Below are 21,135 nucleotides of genomic sequence, written 5' to 3' on the forward strand. Positions count from 1 at the left end.
TATTTGGTGTTTGGATTAAATCTGTGACTACACTTTGGATAATCGAAAGTGCACATCCCAAAATCTGCTCTGTCCCCCAGCTGCAAGATGGGGTGTGCAATTAAATGAGTTGGATGTCAGTGAAGGCCTACTCTCCTAAAGATGTTGGATGAAGGTGCTTGTGCAAACCTTTCTCTGGCACCTCTGAAAGCAGTACACCTAACTCCTTATCCCTCAAGCAAAATGGCCTAATGTTCCCAGCCACATCCTACATTTTTTCCCTATTCCCAGGGTGGCTCCCACATTTTTCCCAGAACTCTTTTCTATGTCAGAAATGATGAGTCCTTGTTAAAGCAGCACAGTCTTCCAGCTTTTATATTTTCAGAAAAAAAATATGAGGCATTCTATTTCTTATGGTAAGTAGCATAAATGCACCAAACAACGGTTTGGATACCCCATATTAATTGTTTAGAGAGCTGTCATTGGAAGTTGGGGACTGGGAAGTCACAAAGGGCTCGTTCGCCTTCTGATCGTCCTTCATGGAGGCTGCTTGGTCTGAGATGGAAGAGAAGGAGAGCTGGTCATGTTCTATTATATTCACTTGGTCCTCTTCCTTGTCCTTCTTCACATAAAACAACTTCCTAAACTTTTTGAGCTCATGGAGTTCACAGAAAGTCTCAAGAACCACCAACATTGCAATAAGGCCCAGCAACAGATAACCTAAGTGCAAAAAAAAACAGAAAGAAAAAAGAAAAAGTGTTTCAATTATTAGCAAATTAAGTGGGGCTGGAATGTTTTAACCCCCTAACTTTTCCCATCCCTGTCATCTCCAAACAGTATGTTAATTTCCTTTATGACCCAGTTTCAGAGCTCTGTAATGCACTTTAGATTGTCAAATCCTATTTTTCAACTTTCATTCTACAATCAATAAGAACCCACACAAAAACCCCCAAAAGTAACACTAGTGGCTTTAAGTTTTGTTACAACTGTACAAGGGTAAAGACATTAAATGAAACGGAATACTAAAATTTACCACATGCATGCTCCCCCACTTATTTACTACCTTTCATGATTAAGTGCTCTTCAAAAGATTTTCCCTTAATATCCCTACATGTTACAAATAGAAGGAACAATGCAGCAGCTAAATACGGTTATTTGTTGTTTGTACCAGTTTAGCAGGACAAATCATTTATATTTCATGAAAACTTTTGAATTCTTTTCGTTGGAAATTATAAGAAGGTATCCAACACCCTGAAATGAATGGGAGAACAAAGCAACCAGAAATGTGTACAAACTCAGTAAAATGAAAATAAAAACCCCATAAAATTAATGCTATTTTAAAAACCTGATGAAGTTGCTGTATCTGATAACACCTTGAAGATCATTTGCAGTGTTTTACTAATATGCATAAACTATCCAAACCTGGAAGTGTTACTTGAATTGTATTACTGATGCCTTTGGTGCCGTACCGACTGATTTTTAAAAGCAATAGCTCTCATAGATGGAGACTTTTGGAAATGGAGTTTCATATGGTTAATAGCCTGCTGTGCTTTTTTTTTTTCCCTCTCCAAATACATGCTTCTTTTTCCTTTTAGTATTTCCTGAAATTTATTTCCTAAGTGTTCTAAATTTTGAAAAAGGATAATCTGAGCCATAATTTTTCTTCTGACTTTGAGTCTTCAGAATGGCTAGAATATTTACAAGGCCATTACTATGTGTGACTTTCTCCATTCACTTCATTATTTAGCATCCCCATATATACTCTGCTGATCAATAAGGTAGTGATTAAAAGGTACTGCTGGTAAGTTAAACACAATGGGTAGAAGGGGAAATCTCCAGCAATGAAGGCAGGAGAATAAAGCGTTCTGTTGGCTAGTTCAAAGTCCGGCTTCACAGAATAGAAAAGGTGAAGGTCCAATCTCTCTTTAGATAAAAGACAAAACCAAGTTCACGAACATTTTACCTAGGTTAAGATTGTACAGAAGCAGAGACAAATGCACACCAGCCTAAGAAGGGGACCTGACAGGAAGGGTTTGGTTTGGTCATTCAGCAATTTTAGGTGGTGCGTCTGATGAGCCAGGACTGCGCAGACTGAAGCTGTATCAGAAGCTGGGATGCTTCAAAGCACTGTCACTGGAGAATACTGCCCTCAGCATACATTAATTCAGAATGCCAACACAAAGTTAATTTTCTTAGCTCTACTTTGATAAAATCACTGATCAATATGCCTTTCCTCTGTGTCAAATGTAATGAAACAATATAAACATAACACTTGTGGTCTTGCTTTGTGATCATCTTTGTCTACTTGTCTCTGACAGCTGGTATGTACCAGTGCCAGCTCCAGCTACCTTCTGTTACAACTAGAGTCAGAAACTTTGCTATTCTGCCCATTTCCTACTGCTCCTCAATTCATGTCTGTCCACCTCTCATCTCACCTTATGAGGTCATCTTCCTGGGTCTGTGATGCACTGAAATTTTAGCCCAAGATGCTCATAACCATTTTCATAACAATAATGTAAGAATTTTTTTCTAGTAGTAATAAAAGACGAATTAGCTATGGTTTAGCACAATGGAATTCTGGCCTTAGCTTTTTCTTTCTTAACTAAGAAAACTAACCCTATTTAAAGGTTTTCTCCTTGTGCAACTACCTACAAGTGCCCACTTTGCTAGCTGACAACTCACAAAATCATCATCCACAGAATGGAGAGGGAAAGTCTCAATTTTTTTTTTTTAATTATTATTATAACATACCTTTTATTTAGCTGGTTAGTTTGACACTTACATGTAATTCCAATTTTATACAGCTCCCGGAATTTTTGATTGTAGCCTTCTCCTGGCACATAGTCTCCAAGGCCAATAGTGCTCAGGGAAATGAAACAAAAGTAAAAGGATTCCAAAAAATTCCAGTCGTCTTCCAGAACAGAAAATATTGCTGCTGGGATTAAGAAGAAGCACGAGACAGTGATGAACCCAAGGACTATAGCATGGATGATTGCAACAATCTGCTTGGAGAAGCCCCAGCGAATGTGGAAATACAGGACAGGCCGCCTGGTGACGTATACAATTATGCGCTGTACCACTGCTGTCAGGAAAAGCAGAGTAAATGGGATCCCGATGACTGAGTAGATGATGCAGAAGGCCTTTCCTCCATCAGATAAAGGCACTGTGTGTCCATAACCTGGAAGAAAGCAGAAGAGGCACAGGTTGAGCTGAAGTTGGCAGCTAACATACCAATTTGATATTGGCTATACTGTGTGAGAAACCCCCCCTTCCCTCTCATAAATGCTTCACTATTGCTAATTCTGAATTCTGCTACTCTTCACAAATGCCATTCAAAGATTTGCTTTAAGCAGGCAAACAAAGCCTAAATACAAGCAATAAGAAAGTAAATAAATAAATAAATAAATTTATATTTCAAAATTATGACAGTAGTTGTATAAACGCTTATTTTGGAGAAGGAATTAATGCCTAGTCAGAAGTGGGAGCCTATGACAGAAAATCTGTGTTTTATTCTGGGTTTTCCTGCTAACTTTTTTGTTTAGTTTTACAAAATTATGTAGCTTTTTTTACCCACCTTGTTAGGTAGAAAAATCCATACTTCAGCAAAAATTTCCTACTTTTACTTTGTAGCAACCTTACGTGAAAATCTTTTAAATTACATTGAAGTATTACAATCAGCATCCACGTTACATACTTCCATGCTTCTGCAGGGTGTTTAGATGATGACCCAACAAAGATATCTAAAAGCAGAACAAATATCTTCACAGCAAAACTCCTGGGATCTAACCACTGTGGCTGGATTTTGTAAATGACTAGCCATTTACACACCAGAGGTGTCAATAGTGATCTGTGCGGAGTGCAGGAATGCATCTACTAGTGTACAGGCTGATAATGGCCAGCAATCTCAATTCCACAAAAGTGTGCAATATATCTTGTACCCAGCACAAGCAGCTATTCTGCCAAAGCACACCCTGCCAGTCAGCCTGGTTCTAAATGTAAATCATAGGCACAAAAAAGAACAGTAAATCCAGCATAAACCAGGAATGCTTTCTTCTGCTTGCCAACCAAAAAAGTATTTTGTTTTCATTGCAGCAAAGAAGAGGAAATCTCTTGACATCTAGTTTGGGCACTCTATACACTGATATCAAACCAAGCAAGTGCAGACAGGCCCTAGCAATTCTGCAGCCCGAAATCTGCCAGCTCATTCAGGTTAGGTTCGTGCTGTACAGCAAGGCATTTTCCAGAGCTACTGCAACTAGTTATCTTGAGGAGCACAGGCAGAGCCCAATACACACAGGGTTATGCTCCTTCTACTCTCTGAACTGGGGTCACTCCGCACTCACCTAGTCTGCTCAGTGCAAAACTGGGCCAAGCAGATATTCCCCAAAGTCTCCTGGGAACCCCCTGCCTGCTCCCCTGTGAAACCAGCTGCTCTGCAAGCGCCTTCAGGTTTTACAAGAACACAAGAGATTTCTCCTCTACATTAATGAATTTTATAGTAGAAGTATTACTCTTTTAAGTTTTCCAGTGGAGTAAGAAAAGGCAATGTTCTTTTTATTTAAGATGCATACAGACACTTCCAGACAAGGAAAGGCGAGCAAAATGTCTTATCACTATGACATACAAAGTCTTAGAAAGGAAACACGAGGCACAGTTTCTCCATGTTAGCTAACTCAACAGGAAAATTCAGTTTTATTTGAATTTTAATGACATTATGAATAATTTACCCAAGCTCAGTCTTTTGAACCACATAACAGTGTACTAATTAATGGCTTTTTTTCTTGTTCACCTTCTGCTTGCTTTATTTGCTTTGAGATAAGAGAAACACAACCGCACAGGGCTCACCAGATGCAGCTGAATCAGATTTATGAAGCTGCAGAAATTTCTTGTGTTCTACTCCATCCCTAATAATGCCGGACTTTTGACTGGCATTTCTGACTGCCACTGACCAGACGCTTTCTTTGCCCAGAATCTTGCCCCTCAGAAGTATGCAGGGATCCCACTTCATAAGTGCAGAGCTCACCACTTCATACATGAAACTAGGACTGGCTTTGCTGTCAGCATGACTTAACATTTTATCCACACTCATTTTCAAGTGCCATTTTATTGCCCTGTTGCCCTGCAGCTCACCCTTACTGCCTTAAATAATTTTGTGTCTTTAGTAAACTTTGCTACCTCCCTCTTCCAGGTCATTTATGAGTTTGTTGAATTGCACAAGCTCCAACATCCGCCTCCAAGGAAGAAGCCTTGTGACATTCCCCTCCTTCCAAGAACTAACCATTTTCTCCTATTCTGTTTTCTATCTTTCCTTATCTTCCCATCCATAAAGAGGGCCAGCCCCACTTGCTTAGTGTTCCTGAAAGCATTTTGCAACTACCAACTCCAAGTTTGGAAGAGAAGAAGGATGTGTGCTTTGAGTAGATCACAGGTTATCTAAAACTGACCCATACAACACAAAGGAAAAAAGGGCAATTGCAATGCTTCTTCACATCAAGGTGTCTTCTTTAAGCAAAACTATAGGTGTGTTACTTGAGTAATATGCAGATCAGATCTCACCTGGACTATCTACCTCATTCTGATAGCTATATTTAAAGAATTACACTGGAAGTAGAGCAGAGAAAGGTTATAGAAACCATCAGGGGAATAAAGACTATTTTATGAGAGGAAGATAAAAGTGGTGGCTTCCTTGGCACAGCTGAATGGAGGCTGAAAAGTGATACAGTATCTCCCTGTTAATGCATCAGCATACAAGTACTACCAAGGGAAAAAAAATGCTTTAGATGAAGAATAATATTGCCACACAAACAAATAGCTTTGATATAGCATGAATAAATTTAGTTTGGAAATTAGCAAAAGGCTTTTAAGCTTCAGAGAAGAGTTCTGGAGCAGCCATCCACTTTCAGTACTGGGGAAAGAACCCAGCTATATTTCAAATGTAGCTAGATGAAGCTTGGGAACTTTATGGATGATGCAGTATAATGAGCCTATACCTGACAAACAGAAACCGAGCTTGCAGACTTAGAAAGTCTCTTGCAAGTTCACTTCAGGGATAGCTGAGAAGATTATGTATCTGCTCCTCAGCTGCTAACAGTTACAGAACTATAGTACTAAAGAGCATTAACAGTTTCCAACTGAAAATCCACTCAACCACCAGCAGCAGCAAGACAACGACATTTTCCAAAAGCAATGGAAAAGTAATCAATTAGGAATGATCATACTGAAAAGCTTGAGCTAAAGAAGTCACAATTTATAAGGCTATGGCAAGTGAGGAGGAAAAAGATCCATTTTTCCCCCCATATGAAATTGCTTTTATGTGACTTTTCCTAACAACCCCTATAATCTTAGTCATCACTGTGCAAGTCAGTAAAAAAGCTCAACATAGCCGTATATTAAAAAAGAGGAAATTACAGATCTGAGGCAGGAGATATTCCGTGTCCACTTTCAGACACTTGCGCTCTATTGCCTCCCATCTCTGCTCCTGAACCAGTTTGTAGCTTCTTTGCACTGTAACCTCTTCAGGGAAATTCCCTTCTATAATCTCTCCATAAAGTGCCTAGCAAGCGCTACTTCTACATAAATGATTGGTAATAAAAAGTATGCCAATTTGCCTTTTGCAGTGGAAACTGCAACATTCAAATGCATTACAACTGCAATTCTGATACTCTCTTTGTCAGGAAAAAAGGATGCTCACAAAAAGACCACTTATGAAGATATTTCTTTATTCTACCAAGGAGACTTGCTATAGGTGACTAGAATTAAATTGTCCATGTAGCATATCTGATAACTGTATTACTGATTATGAAGACAGACAAGATTTACTGAATGCTGTATTTTCATATGTATAATGCAAATATCAGATAACAATCGCCAAGTTAAAAGCACTGACCTTTGAAAAATCAGACCCTCAGACAACCTGCCCAGACTCAGAAGCAAAGCAACACCAGAGATAAAAGGATATTACTCACATATAATCCCTTGTATTGTCTATTCATTGCTTAGTGGCACCATTCCTTAAGAAAAGCTCACGGGAAAAAAAACCAACACCACATGCAGGATTTGCCAAATTAAGTAAGATCAATGCTCCACCTAGCTCAGTGTGTCAAGACAGACCATGTTTGATTGATCATAGAAAGAGCAAAACCCCACAAGATCTAGACAGTTGAGTTTCAGTTCTGTTTTTACATGGGGATTTTTTCCTTCAAAGTAATTTACTCTCTTATGACTTGGAGGACTTCTACTGCCATTAGTTTACATATATATATACAAAAATGTCTTTATCTGTTCTGACGTCATTTTGATTGTCATCATAGTCTACAAAAGTGCTTATTTAAAAAATAAACTTAAAATGCTTAAATCTTTTTACATTGATCTTGTTGCTGCAAGTTATATAAGTCAATTATGTGTTCAATAAAATATCTACTCTTCCATTTGCTGTCCTTCAAGTTAGTCTTTTGCTCTTATGCTTTTCTAAAAAGGCCTCGTCATGACTTCTCTGTACTTTTCAGTGGTTTGTATTCCTGTTGTGCAAGTTCCTTTACTTATTTTCTCTTCTGTCTTACCTGTGTCTAATTGTTCCTGTTTGATCACTTTGTAGAGAAATATGCAGAACTGATCATTGTATTCCAGGTAAGATATCTTTTCTCCCTCCATTTTTATATACCATCACACTGTTTTTCAGAGTCTCTAGGGAACTTACAACAATGTTCAACTCATAACAGCCTATGTCAAACCCAGCATTGCATACTAGTATTTCACAATAGTCTTCCACCCTGTGTTAGCTTGGTACTTGTTGGCACAGGGTGTTCTCTCCTTTCATCTTTTCTCAGATACTGCTTTGACCAATATAAGAAGTTTGATATCGTTGCTGCTTTGTCTCTTCATAGTTCCGTCCTTCCTGTAGCTCATTAATTGGTCTTCTCTGTTAAGAGACAGTGGCCTTACAAGTATTTTGGGACCCTGAATTGAGCATTTAGTGCCACAGTGCAGAGGTGCCACAGTTCTGTGTTCTGATAATCCAGCCTGGACTTCCACACAGAAGTTCCCAGAGGCTCCTTTGAAGACTGAATGTTTGAATGTGTAAGTGGATCAGGCATCAGGTGAGGTAACAGACAATCAGAGATGCCATGGCACTGGAAAAGTTTCCCCACAGACAGCCTCTCTTACACTATGGTGATGAAGCCCGGAAGTACGCAGGCTGCAGTACTGGCTCCTTCTCTTGCCCCTCAGCTGAGTATCTGCTCAACTCCCACAGTATTTGCTGTCTATGATTGTTCTCATGGGCTGGTCCCATGAAGGTGAACCACCATCCACAGCATTAAAGCTCACTTCTGTCCCTTCATGAATTAAACAGTCAATGGTTTTGTGTTGTCAGTTTTCTCCTGCCACATGCTGTTCTCCCTCTCTCACAGATTTTGTCAAGCCATTGCTCCCTCTGGTCCCCCTAGCCCCAGATGACCTTGTTACAACACCATCAGCCCTATGCGGCACCACCAAGCTTTTCAGGGTGTGGAAGGGGTTATCTTCAGCACACCCAGTGTCTTCCCCAACAAACCCATTCAGATGGCAGAGTCACACAACCCCAGTGCAGCAGCATAACATGACAAGCTGCTGATCTCTTTGCTGGTTCGAGTCAGTGTCTCTGAAGAGAAGCCAGCCCTTTAAGGCTGCTCATAATCTCAAAATGCCCCACAGATGAAGTGAATCATGTGCTATGTATTAAAGTCATGCAAAAATCTTTCATTCACCCCAAGAGTAACATGACTCAGTGGTATATGATGATGACAACAGTGAAGGTCAATGACAATAATTACATAATTTATACATTTATTTTTATAAACCTTTGACATTTTCTGCCGTGTTTAACAGTGACATACATCCCTCTTCATAACTGGTCTATGATCTTTTAAGATAAAAAGGAACTGTCAGGTGATGGTAGATCCGTGTCGTAAGAGATCACAAGGAAGTCTCAGTACTTTTTCCTACTGCAAGGAAGAGCATAGCAGCAACCAAAGTAATTGGAAACTTGCCATATAGAGTTCAGACTAACAACATTATGATTGAAGTAGCTGATTAGGAAGTTTATGTCAAGTATAGCAGCTGACCAGGCCACACATTTGCAGGCAAAAGGTCACCTATCATACAATAAGACAAGTATAAAAATATATGCTATATAATGCAGGATGCCTACACATGCCAAAGCATCTGCTCAGAATCAAATGATTTCAGAAAAGGTATTTTGCTATTTCTGCTTCTAGGGTGTGCTCTGGGAAGGACCAGTTTTAAAGTAGCTGATAGGCAGGTAGTTAAACCAGCCTGTTAGCACACTGTTGCACATACGCGTTTCTTCCCTACAGCAGAGAGAAAAAGGAACGTAAAGGACTGTAGACAGACATACAAACTGGTCCATAGCTAAAAATGTGCAACACAGTTGCACTGTGCTGCTAGAAAAGACTTTTCAGAACTCAGTCAGAGGTCTGAGACACAGCAATACCATTAAAAACAGATATTAAAACAGTTATAAGTTAAAAAGGGGTGCAAATTAAAAGTTCACCCACACAGTTTTGTTAAACAGACCTGAGAACTTTGAATTCCAGCCAAGCTGAGATAAGCTTCCCTATATGGCATAAAGGAGGAGGAAAAAAACCCACTGTCAGGCACTTTTAAGTCGGGGAAGTACATTCTGATGTTACATTTTGCTACCTCCTCAGTTGAGCTAGTGGAACTGGGTTTGTGTGCATTGGAAAGGAGGAAGGAAGAGGCAACTGTAAACTGAACTGATGAAATCATCTGGGTTTAAAAAAACAAACAAACAAACAAACAAACACCAACCCAAACAAAAAACAAACAAAGCAACAACAACAAAGAGGGAAAGTGATGAGGAGCAGATTTGTTGGAGACCTAGTTCATTTCAATAATGAAAGCTTACAGCACAGCACATACTGAGGGAGGTGATGAAGGGTGTGGCAGAAACCTCTTAAACCAGTTTTACCACTAAATAACCTATTCATTAGGTTCATTCTCACACAGCACCAATAAGGGTGATTTAAACTTCCAGCTGAGGTGATTTAGTATGGTGCTATTCCAGCTCCCTTCAATAATAATATGTCCCTCAAACCTCACTAGAATAGAAGTTGTAGAAACATATTTAGACAATTAAATTAACCATGAGTACTAGTTTTTTGCTATAATGATTTCTCACATAATCACTTCTCAGAATAGAATTGTTTTGTTTTGCCAATTTCTAGTATCTGCCCTACCAGATATTTGCAAATAACTAGTGGGGACTTCCTCCCCTAAACAAACAAAACCCAGCAGAGATTCCAGCACACTGATTTGCAAGTATCTACTAATGGTACATGGTTTCAGTTCCTTCTCAGACTGTCCTTTGCTGCCACTAGTTCTCAAAGCCAAAGACTGCTAATTTCTCATAGTCAGTGTCCTACTAGCTGTATTTGGAGTTGCCTTGTAAAGGACCAGGTTCTTATGATCAGCTCACAAATGTCACCTGCTCCACCAAGAAAGGCTAAAATGGCTTTGAACTTAGTTTAGTAATAAGGTTGTATAAGTAATTTGGCTGGCTGTCAGCAACATCTGAACCCAAGAATCAAGCCAATGGCATGGATATTTTGGCTGCCATGTTAAAAACGGTTTAAAAACCAATTTCTACCAGAACAGCTGCACATCAGAACATTTACATCTTGCAAAGCATATAAAGCCTGCCACATCTGGTCCTGCACAGGAAGCAGTATTTCACCTGCCCAAATAAACCAAGCTAGAAACTGCATCCGCCTATGCTGGGAAAAAGGAGCACTGAAGAATGAAACCGGGCAAAATGTTTGTATGAGGACAACAGATATCTCCACGCTATTTATGTGAATATATTGAGATAATCAGCCTGCTTTATGGTCTTATATCTGGTATTGTTTAAACTGTCCAAGGATTTGTATCAGTGCAGGCAAAACACTGATATTTAGTTCCTGTTATGACTAACACGATCCGGGGCAGCCTTAAATAACTGGTGTGACAGTGGATATAGCTACATGCTGACATGTAACACATCCACATTCAGAAAGCATGGCGACTGTTAATCATAAATAAAGAAACAAAACAAACATCTCATACTGGAAGCAGGAGTAATGATTCTAATTTCCTACTGAGTACATTCTTAGCACTCCGAAAAGTTATCCCCTTCTTGCAGTAAACCCAATCTCAACTCCATTTGGGATCCCCACATGAAAAGCAAGCAAAAGCTGTTACTGACCTAGACCTATGTTCAGGTGGCACTTCTGGTGGAAAAGCACTTCTATAGAAATAAATAATTACCCATATAAAAATATATACAAAAAAATCAGTATTTAAGAACTAATGTAAGTAATAATGTAATAATAATTTAAAACTTAATACATCAATAAATATTTAGAACCAAACTATCAAATTGTTTGTTTTCTTTTTAGTTATCGTATACTTACTGTGCTATCAAACCAGGATAACATATTTCCTTGTCCTCAAAACATACAACTTCAGTATAAAATGCAAGGCAGCCAGTGAACACAAATGGAAAGGTGGAAAAGAATGAGATGATACTGGACAGTGTGTGGCACAACAGCATCCATACACCACCTGCATCACCTCTACTAAACCCACCCTTTCAAATATTCATATACACTGATGAGCTCCCCCCCAAGCCTTCTCTTCTCCAGGCTGAACAGTCCCAGTCTCTCCCACCCCTCACAGGAGAGACACTCCAGTTCCTTCATCACCTTAGTAGCCCTTTGCTGGACTCTCTTCAGTAGCTCTGTACCTTTTTGTTCCAACCTAGCTGCTGATGCTGGAGAATTATCTGTTTGAGGAGATATTTCTGTACCCTGTACTATATTAAGGTTGCTGCACACTTTTATATATAAATGTGAGATACAGGAGGCTGGAATATTGATGTTGTGGACTGGGTAAGTCTTTCCAATCCCATTTTTTATTCAACTATGCAGCAGGAGGTACACTGTCACCTTTAATATCCAGCAAAAATTACAACAAAGCACAAATCTTCTATTCCTTTCTTCAATTCTGACATACTTTCATATGACTTAGAAATGTTTTCTTTCACGTCGAGATGAAAATATAGACATGTCTTTTCAAACTAGAAAAAAAACCCATATTCTTGAAGTTAGCTGCTCTCGTGACCCACAAACAGTCTCATAAAAATGCATGTTAAAAACATTTTTCAATCAAATTTGAGTGACAAAACATAGAGCAGTGCAAGTACCCTGTTGTCATTTCATTTCTGTTGTCATTTTTTGGACCCTTGTAAATTGGATATTTAAAGAACATGACTTTCCATTTTATACAATGTGATCATTTTTGACACTCTTCATGTCCCACAGAGGCAACAGGAGAAATTACAAGATATCATGATGAAGAAAACGTTTTTCTCTCGTTGGGCTTGTCGGCAAACCTAGTCCTTTAAAACATCCAAATAGTTTGGTTTCAACAGGAGATGAGATCTTATTCTAAAAATCTCATGTGAATGTAATGAAAAAAAGCAACATTTGATCATATTACTTAAAGGATCAAGTATCTGCAAATCCTGTCCAGAACGTATTATTCTGACTATTGGAATGCAAAATATAGCAACAGGAAAAAAAGAAGAAAACAAAATTAATAGAATTGCATTGTCACCTTGTTTACATTACTATTGCAGAATATTAGATGTGGATCTGTAGAGTGGCATACTTCGTAGTACGGACCTAAATTCATCATTATATTTAGGGAAGCTAGGGTTTATTTCAGATTTGCTCTACTTTGATCGCAAAGACTGGATGCCCAGTCATAGTTGAGGTGTGTTCCACTGCTCTTATAGAGTGACTGTTTCAGGTTGTTGAACTGAAAAGAATTCCAGGCTGCACACTCCAAACTGCTCCACAAGTTTGAACCAAAAGTGGGAAGTGGGAATAACCTGAAGATTTATTTCAGCAGTGCACTCTTCATCTGAACCAAAACACTAATGTAGGGCCAGGAAAGCTGGCATACTTCAGAGTTTGAAGCTGAAGTTAACAGCACTTCTCAAGCATTAGCTCCTGCACTTGTGTTCAGCAGGGCAATGCTAGAGTGCCTTAAAAGCACGGTTCCCAATATGTGAAGCATTTTCACTTCTCTGAAGGGCTCCAGATTTTTTGTAGGAAAGACTTTCACTTACAGTTTCTGAATTGCTGTCAGGACTCAATAATATGAATGACAACATTATTAACACTCTATGAGGCTACCTGAAGTACAGGTCACTTGAGAACATGCAAGGATGTTCCATGAAGTAAAGGGAAACTAGATATAACCCTGGGCCAAATCAAAGAAATACTTTCTAATTCCGATCCAGACATTTTATGCTTCCTTTCATCAGAAAGTTCACCCATGTCTTGTTTACACCACCATGCAAGGCAATGCACACCAGATGCAAAGACTACAGTCTGATGGGCATATGGAATGGCTAGCAGGCCAGCAACTGCTGTTTTAAACAGTATTTACCCACAGTTACTATTTAATGAAGTGAAAAACATTCCAACTGTATTGCCGTGATGCTAACGATGAAGTCATTCCTATGCCAGCAGTTAAGATCCCTATGGGGGGGTTATAAGGAAGTGCTCAGTACAGATACTGCAGAATAGGAGGATGAGTTGTACTAGAGCAGTGTAACAATAGATGGAATCCACTGCACAGGAGCCAAATGTAAAGAGTAAGTACAGAAATTAGCATGTCCCTCCCACATCGGAGATGATTATTGTTTGGTGAAACACTATCTCTTCTCAACAAAAGTATCAGAGAGAAATACAACCCAAAAATAGTAACTTTAAGTGGAAAATGATAGCATTCTTTGACGTCATACTGCCTGACACCAGATCTTGCTAATCTTGCCTGGATACATGATGTACGAGTAAAACAGAGATCATCAACCCAAGATCATCATCAACAGTTAGACCCTTCCACCACAGACTACGTGAAAGCACGCATTGCTTATCACCATAACGGGACCTGCCATGCGTGAGACAAGGGTGGCAGGACTCCAGGTAAAGGCACATATTCCATTTGAGGACTACTAAATAAGCCTTTAGACAGGACATGCTATCTACAGGAAGACAGTTCTCCACACACTCAGCTGGCAAAGCTTTCCCACTTATCCTATGAGAGCTGAGTTTTCAAACCTTAGCTGTAAGCCACACAGCTCCCATCAAAGTGTCCATTAAGAAACTCCTTTTTCTTGTGACATGCTAAACCTTCATCCTGACATGAGGATCTTGTGGGCTAGACCTGTGCTCCCACAGAGCCCTGACAACTTCAGCCATGTTTTTTGAAGTGACATGTCATTAAAAAAAGACTTTATGCCCTGCCATATACTTCACACAGTGCTGAGTGCAGGAACAAAGAATATATATGCGACCACGAGATGGTGGAATTCAGGATCTTGTGTGGTAGGACCAGTACAATAGCAAGTAGAATTGCAACCCTGGACTTTAGCAGGGCAAACTTTGGCCTATTCAAGCAATTGCTAGGGGAAATCCCATGGGCAAGGCTGCTTGAAGGTAAAGGGGCTCAGGATAGTTGGTTGACATTCAAGAATTGCTTATTCCGAGCTCAAGAGCAGAGCATCCCGACACGTAGGAAGTCAAGGAAGAGGGCCAGGAGACCTGCGTGGCTAAATAAGGAACTGCTGGGTATGCTCAAGTGGAAGAGGAGAGTTTACAGGTCATGGAAGGAGGGGCTGGCCACTCGGGAGGAGTATAAGGCTGCTGCTAGAGGATGTAGGAAGGCAGCTAGGATGGCTAAGGCCTCCTTAGAATTAAATCTGGCAAGAGGGGTCAAGGACAGCAGAAGGAGCTTTTTCAAATACATAGCTGATAAAACTAACACCAGAGGCAAGGTTGGCCCACTGGTGAACGGGATGGGTGCCCTGGTGACAGAAGATACAGAGATGGCAGAGTTATTGAATGCCTTCTTTGTCTCTGTCTACTCTGCCGGAGGCAGTCCTGAAGAGCCCTGTACTCCTGAGACCTCAGATGAAGTCAGGTCAAGGGAGCAGTTTGCCTTAGTCGACGAGGAATGGGTTAGGGACCAGTTGAGCAATCTGGACATCCATAAATCCATGGGTCCAGATGGGATGCACCCGCGGGTGCTGAGGGAACTGGCGGAAGTCATTGCTAGACCACTCTCCATCATCTTTACCAAGTCTTGGGAAACGGGAGAGGTGCCTGAGGACTGGAGGAAAGCAAATGTCACTCCAGTCTTCAAAAAAGGCAAGAAGGAGGACCCGGGTAACTATAGACCGGTCAGCCTCACCTCCATCCCTGGGAAAGTGATGGAACACCTTATCCTTGATGCCATCTTAAGGCATGTCAAGGATAAGAGGGTTATGAGGGGCAGTCAACATGGCTTTACCAAGGGGAAGTCATGCTTGACCAACCTCATAGCCTTTTATGAGGAAATAACATTGTGGATGGATGATGGCAGAGCGGTGGACGTGGTCTACCTTGACTTCAGCAAAGCATTTGACACAGTCTCCCACAGCATCCTCATAGCTAAATTGAGGAAGTGTGGCCTGGATGATCAGGTAGTGAGGTGGACTGCAAACTGGCTGAAGGACAGAAGCCAGAGAGTTGTAGTCTATGGGGCGGAGTCTAGTTGGAGGCCTGTATCTGGTGGAGTGCCTCAAGGGTCAGTATTGGGACCAGTATTATTTAATATATTCATCAATGATTTAGATGAGGGAATTGAGTGTACTGTCAGCAAGTTTGCTGATGACACTAAGATGGGAGGAGTGGCTGACACGCCAGAAGGCTGTGCTGCCATCCAGCGGGACCTGGACAGGCTGGAGAGTTGGGCAGGGAGAAACTTGATGAAATATAACAAGGGAAAGTGTAGAGTCCTGCATCTGGGCAGGAACAACCCCAGGTTCCAATATAGGTTGGGGAACAACCTGTTAGAGAGTAGTGTAGGGGAGAGGGACCTGGGGGTCCTAGTGGATGGCAGGATGACCATGAGCCAACACTGTGCCCTTGTGGCCAAGAAGGCCAATGGCATCCTGGGGTGTATTAGAAGGGGGGTGGTCAGTAGGTCGAGAGAGGTCCTCCTTCCCCTCTACTCTGCCCTGGTGAGACCGCATCTGGAATATTGTGTCCAGTTCTGGGCCCCTCAGTTCAAGAAGGACAGGGACCTGCTGGAGAGAGTCCAGCGCAGGGCAACTAAGATGATTAGGGGACTGGAGCATCTCCCTTATGAGGAAAGGCTGAGGGAGCTGGGTCTCTATAGTTTGGAGAAGAGGAGACTGCGGGGTGACCTTATTAGTGTATATAAATATATAAAGGGGGAGTGTCATGAGGATGGAGCCAGGCTCTTCTCAGTGGCAAACTATGATAAGACAAGGGGTAATGGGTACAAACTGGAACACAAGAGGTTCCACTTAAACTTGAGAAGAAACTTCTTCTCAGTGAGGGTGACAGAACATTGGAACAGGCTGCCCAGGGAGGTTGTGGAGTCTCCTTCTCTGGAGACATTCAAAACCCGCCTGGACACATTCCTATGTAACCTTATTTAGGTGTTCCTGCTCTGGCAGGGGGATTGGACTAGATGATCTTTTGAGGTCCCTTCCAATCTCTAACATACTGTGATACTGTGATACTGTGTGATACTGTGAGCGCTTTCTGCAGACACAGGCCTGCTAAATCTCTGTGGTAAAAGCATTCAGGCTTTACCTCTATCAAGAGACAGACAGGCATTTCTGGGTTTGTTGTTTGGGTTTGGGTTTTTTACTTTGTTTTCTTAAATTTGACAGGGTTTTTATTTTTAAACCCAAAGTCTTTATACTAGAAATTGGTTCTGCTTAGTGCTATCCTGGATTTAAGACCCTGAAAAGGCTAAAATGCAATCAAAGCAGGATCCATCTGGTGTTGGGATATTTTTCCCCCCACAGATGTCTCAATAACAGCACATTTCTAGAAATACATATCCAAAAACCCGATCACATCTTTAGACCTACTTCTAGCAAAGATTTAGCATAAGAAACCTATATGTTGTTTCAACAGTTATTTTTCCTGTTATCTCATATTCATTTTTCCATAGAGAAAAAAAGAAAATTATGAAAGTCTGCTGAATAAAATGCAACCAACAGGTCAAAAGTAAGGTGAGATTTCCTGAGGGCTCTTCTCAGAATTCAGCCAGGAAAATTCCAATTATTCTTTTATTGGTTTACTTGCCTGCTAGGCAACAGATGGTCAAAAATCTGTATCAAGTAGAAGCCCCACCACCACACTACTTTATTATGAATGTTTGCAGTCCTCAAAAATGTTAGAAAATACGATGAGGTTTTGTGCAGGTCTTTTATTAAGGGGTTTTGCACTGTTAAGCTCAGCAGCACACGTGCAGCAGCATTCCCACAATAACGGATTTTTAAGGCCATTGATCACCAAGATTAACATATAGTCAAAGAAACAGTTCATTAAGAACTTCAACACCAACTTCAAAGTATTGAAAGGCATACAAGCATTTTTGCAGTTCTTCCTGGAAATTACATCCTGAAATACTCAAAGTAGAAAAAAATAAATCTTAACAAGGACAATGTTTTTGAAGCAACACCAGGAAAGAGAAAACAATGCTGCCAACTACAGTTAGCCAGTAGCTTGTCCGTGACAGTGATCTTTTAATTTCTCATGTTAATGTGGTAAAAAACATGACAAGACTTTCACCTTGTCTGCAGCATAGAGGGGATATGTCTTACACAACACTAATACTTCCACATTTTGTCTTTAGATATGGCAGTGTCTACCTGGAACGAAAACTCATTTTAGAAGCCAAAACACATTTAACATCTAACTGGCAATAAAGCTGAGAAGATACACAGCTTCTGAAGAGACTGGTAGGAGATGTTTTTTTCTTTCTGGAAAAGGTCTGGAACCATGGTTTCATTTCACACTGCAACCTTTCCTTTCCCCATCCCCTCTAATTTTCTTGTAACAGGTTTTAAAGTTCTACCAACTACTTGAGCCTTGCACTTGAAAGACCTTGTTTATGCATGGTGTACCACAGGGATGTGCCAGCTGCTGCTGAGCCCAGCACCTGTGCAGTATGATATTCTGCTTGAAGCCTGGTGCAGTTCACTGGGAAGAGGTTTTTAAAAATTGGTAATTTGCATCTGTTACTATCCCACTGCACACTGGGATATGTCAAAAACTTTGAATGTGTTGCAGATGAACAACATTAAAGCACTGCAGTAAGTATCAAATTAGTGAAGAATACCTATCTAGTCTCACTAAGTTACCATTTCTTGCACTGAAATGAGCCACAGTTGTTCTTCCTACCATCTGGGAACAAAAAGAAAGAACCAGCTGCAAATTAGTATGCTTCCCACCTCTACTTCTGAAACAAAAATTGCTTTATTGCACCATCAGAAAGAACAGAACATGAAAACAGTGAATGAAACTAGTATTGTTGGCAGTAAGGAATTATCATACAGTATTAAAAAATTAGGCCATTTCATGCTGTGGCGTTAAAATCAAATCTCTAAGCAGCATCTTTGCATTAAAATGCAACCTCACATGGAAGAAAATGTTATCTACTAGATACAGCAGTGGAATAGGAATTTATACTTCTAATCTAGTTATTGATTTTACATGCGGAACTCTGGGAAATTACTAGCATCAGCTCTCTTGTTTGGCAGAAGAAGACACAGTCCTTACCTACCTTCATGAGATATTTCAGTAAATCAATCAGACAATCATAATGCATTTGCATACAAATGAATCCTATTTCTGTTTTCTGTTTTAATAGCTATTTCTCAGAAACACAAAGAATTCAACAGCACATAAAACAAAATAGAAGGCAATCAATTTAACACAAATAGCAAAAAATTACTAAAGCAACTTAACAAAACCCCACAGAGCTCAGTGCATCAGTCTGCACTTTCACATGCAGTATATTCCACCTGGAGTATTCATTTCTAACTTGAAAATAATAACAAGGAGAAATTGAGACAATACTTACACAAGACCTAAAGTGAGATACTTTTTTCAGGTAAGATGGTTTATTCTGGACTTTAAATCACAGTCCAAAATGTGATGCTTGATGGCACTCTGCCATCTGAATATAGTCTAGCTGAATATACTCACAGTTTCATGCTCAAAATAAAACCTTAACTTACAAGGCCCAATAGGGAAATACTTCAACTGTTATGAGAACCAGCTTACTGAATCATAAGCAAATTTTATAGATACATTAGTCCTATTGAATCATTCACATGTTTAGGACATCCACATAGCAAACACTAGCTGTGGTAACCATAACATTGATTAGTTCTGCTGGAATCAGGATACCAAGGATAACCACTACTGTATGTCCCACCAATAAATAAAGGGAAAGGAAAAGAACAGCACTGTAGTTGCACATACCATTTATGTTCATAAGAGGATGAAATGCAGACTTTTTTGCCTATTTAGAAGAGGTTATTTAGAAATAAATAGTAATGTAGCATTTAGAAAGGCAATCTACAGATACAAGACATTTAACCAGCAATGTGAAGACACAGACAAAACAATTTAAATGATGCATGGTTTATAAAAAACTATATTGCCTGTTTAGATTAACAGCCATTTGTTTTGACACTGCAAGCCTCTCCAGTTGGTTAGAGAATGTCTCTTGATGTGGTATTTGCTGTTTCCAGACATTCCTACAACTATGGGATAATTTTCCTAGTGAAAATATGTCATTCTGACATCTCAGGGACAGAATAAGTTAGCCCTGCATATACAGAAAGCAGGCAACATTAAATCAGTAGTACAATTCACAAAAAATACTTCAACTGCCAAATCAGAATCCTGGACCCACCATGTCAGTAAAAAACATCAAAACTGACCAGTGATTTTTAAGTCCCATGTCCTTAAATCCCATTACGTTCAGGTAGCACACATATTAGAAACACCTAGCTATCACCCAGGCTGAAGACCAAATCCTACAAAGGTTTCCCATGTTCAGCACCTTCCTGCCAACGCTTGCATTTGCAAACTTTGGCGAACATGAAAAAGGCTGGATTGATGCAACCTGTGACTCTCTAAGGAAAGCAGGATGCTGTAAGCGGGATCTCTCAGACCTTAGCATAAATGAAGGGGGAATGTATAACAGTTGGTAATTCCAAAATAAAGGCCTAGCATTGAAGAGCAATGTGTAAATTGATAGTTTCATCTTTTCAAGGGAGAAATTTCTTTGCAAGTGTCTGGCCCTACGAAAGCATCCAGTTTCTTGTAATTGTCAGTGATCGGAATTTGTAAACTAGTTACAGAAACTAAACACAACAGCATGACTGCATTACTTTCATACTAGTTGCAAAGACAATGCAATTTATCACATAACAATAGCTACCCAGTGGGAAAAAATAAAGTTCTCCTTGAGATCCATGTACCTGAGGTATATCAGACAGAAGTATTTTAGTGGTGGCATCTGTATTAACAAAGAAGAGTCTTGTAAAGTTCTTTCAGTTTTGCTAGCTGTCAGTTTAATCTTGCTTGGAATAATGCTGCTTTTCAAGGGGCAGTCAGCAACTGTCAGATACATTATCATTACAGGAAACACATTCTTAGGTTACCAGTTCCTTTCTTACATCTGCTGTTAATTTGGCCATGCATTTCTGACCCTTTCTGTGCTTTCACCAAGTTGTTACATGAAATGTCTAATGTAACACCTGAGCCACTGCTGAGAAAGAAGATCCTTTTCTCCAAGTGGGTCTATCCCCTCTTGCATTGGTTGTAGTTTACCTGACTGCAATAACTTAGAGCAAACTAATCTTACAGAAAGTGAATATGTTTCTTCCAGTCAGACAAAATGACTTGGCTTACTGTTGTGGTCCAGTGGGCAACAGTCCAAGCACAGAGAACAAGTTTGGATCGTAGGGTGGGAAGCTGGAGTCCAAGACATCTTCCTTCCACTGGCAAAGCTGTTAAGTACACTCATCCCATTTTGCTTTACATCAACCTGAGCAAACTTTCTTCCCATAAAAGTTACTCACACATTTGGTAAGTCATGTGGGCTGCATTAACTGATGTTTAGCTTGTTTTCTGCACACAATACACAACTGAACAACTTCATAGAAGGGAGTACAACGTTTCTCCACCAAAGGAAAGATACAGAAAAGTG

General features: G+C 40.1%; 1 protein-coding gene across 1 annotated transcript in view; it reads right to left on the reverse strand.

The window, feature by feature from the left end:
• Nucleotides 1–382: 382 nt before the first annotated feature.
• The window catches only part of KCNK1 (potassium two pore domain channel subfamily K member 1), a gene marked incomplete at its 5' end in the record, with an annotated part of 32,003 nt that continues 11,250 nt past the window's right edge, over nt 383–21,135 (reverse strand). The window contains 2 exons of the mRNA XM_080616887.1: nt 383–699; nt 2,762–3,157. Of these exons, the coding sequence (XP_080473013.1) occupies nt 440–699; nt 2,762–3,157 (656 nt within the window). The 3' untranslated portion in view covers nt 383–439. The remainder of the gene's footprint in view (nt 700–2,761; nt 3,158–21,135) is intronic.

The sequence above is a fragment of the Psittacula echo genome (assembly GCF_963264785.1).
Source record: "Psittacula echo genome assembly, chromosome: 4".
Lineage (NCBI taxonomy): Eukaryota > Metazoa > Chordata > Aves > Psittaciformes > Psittacidae > Psittacula > Psittacula echo.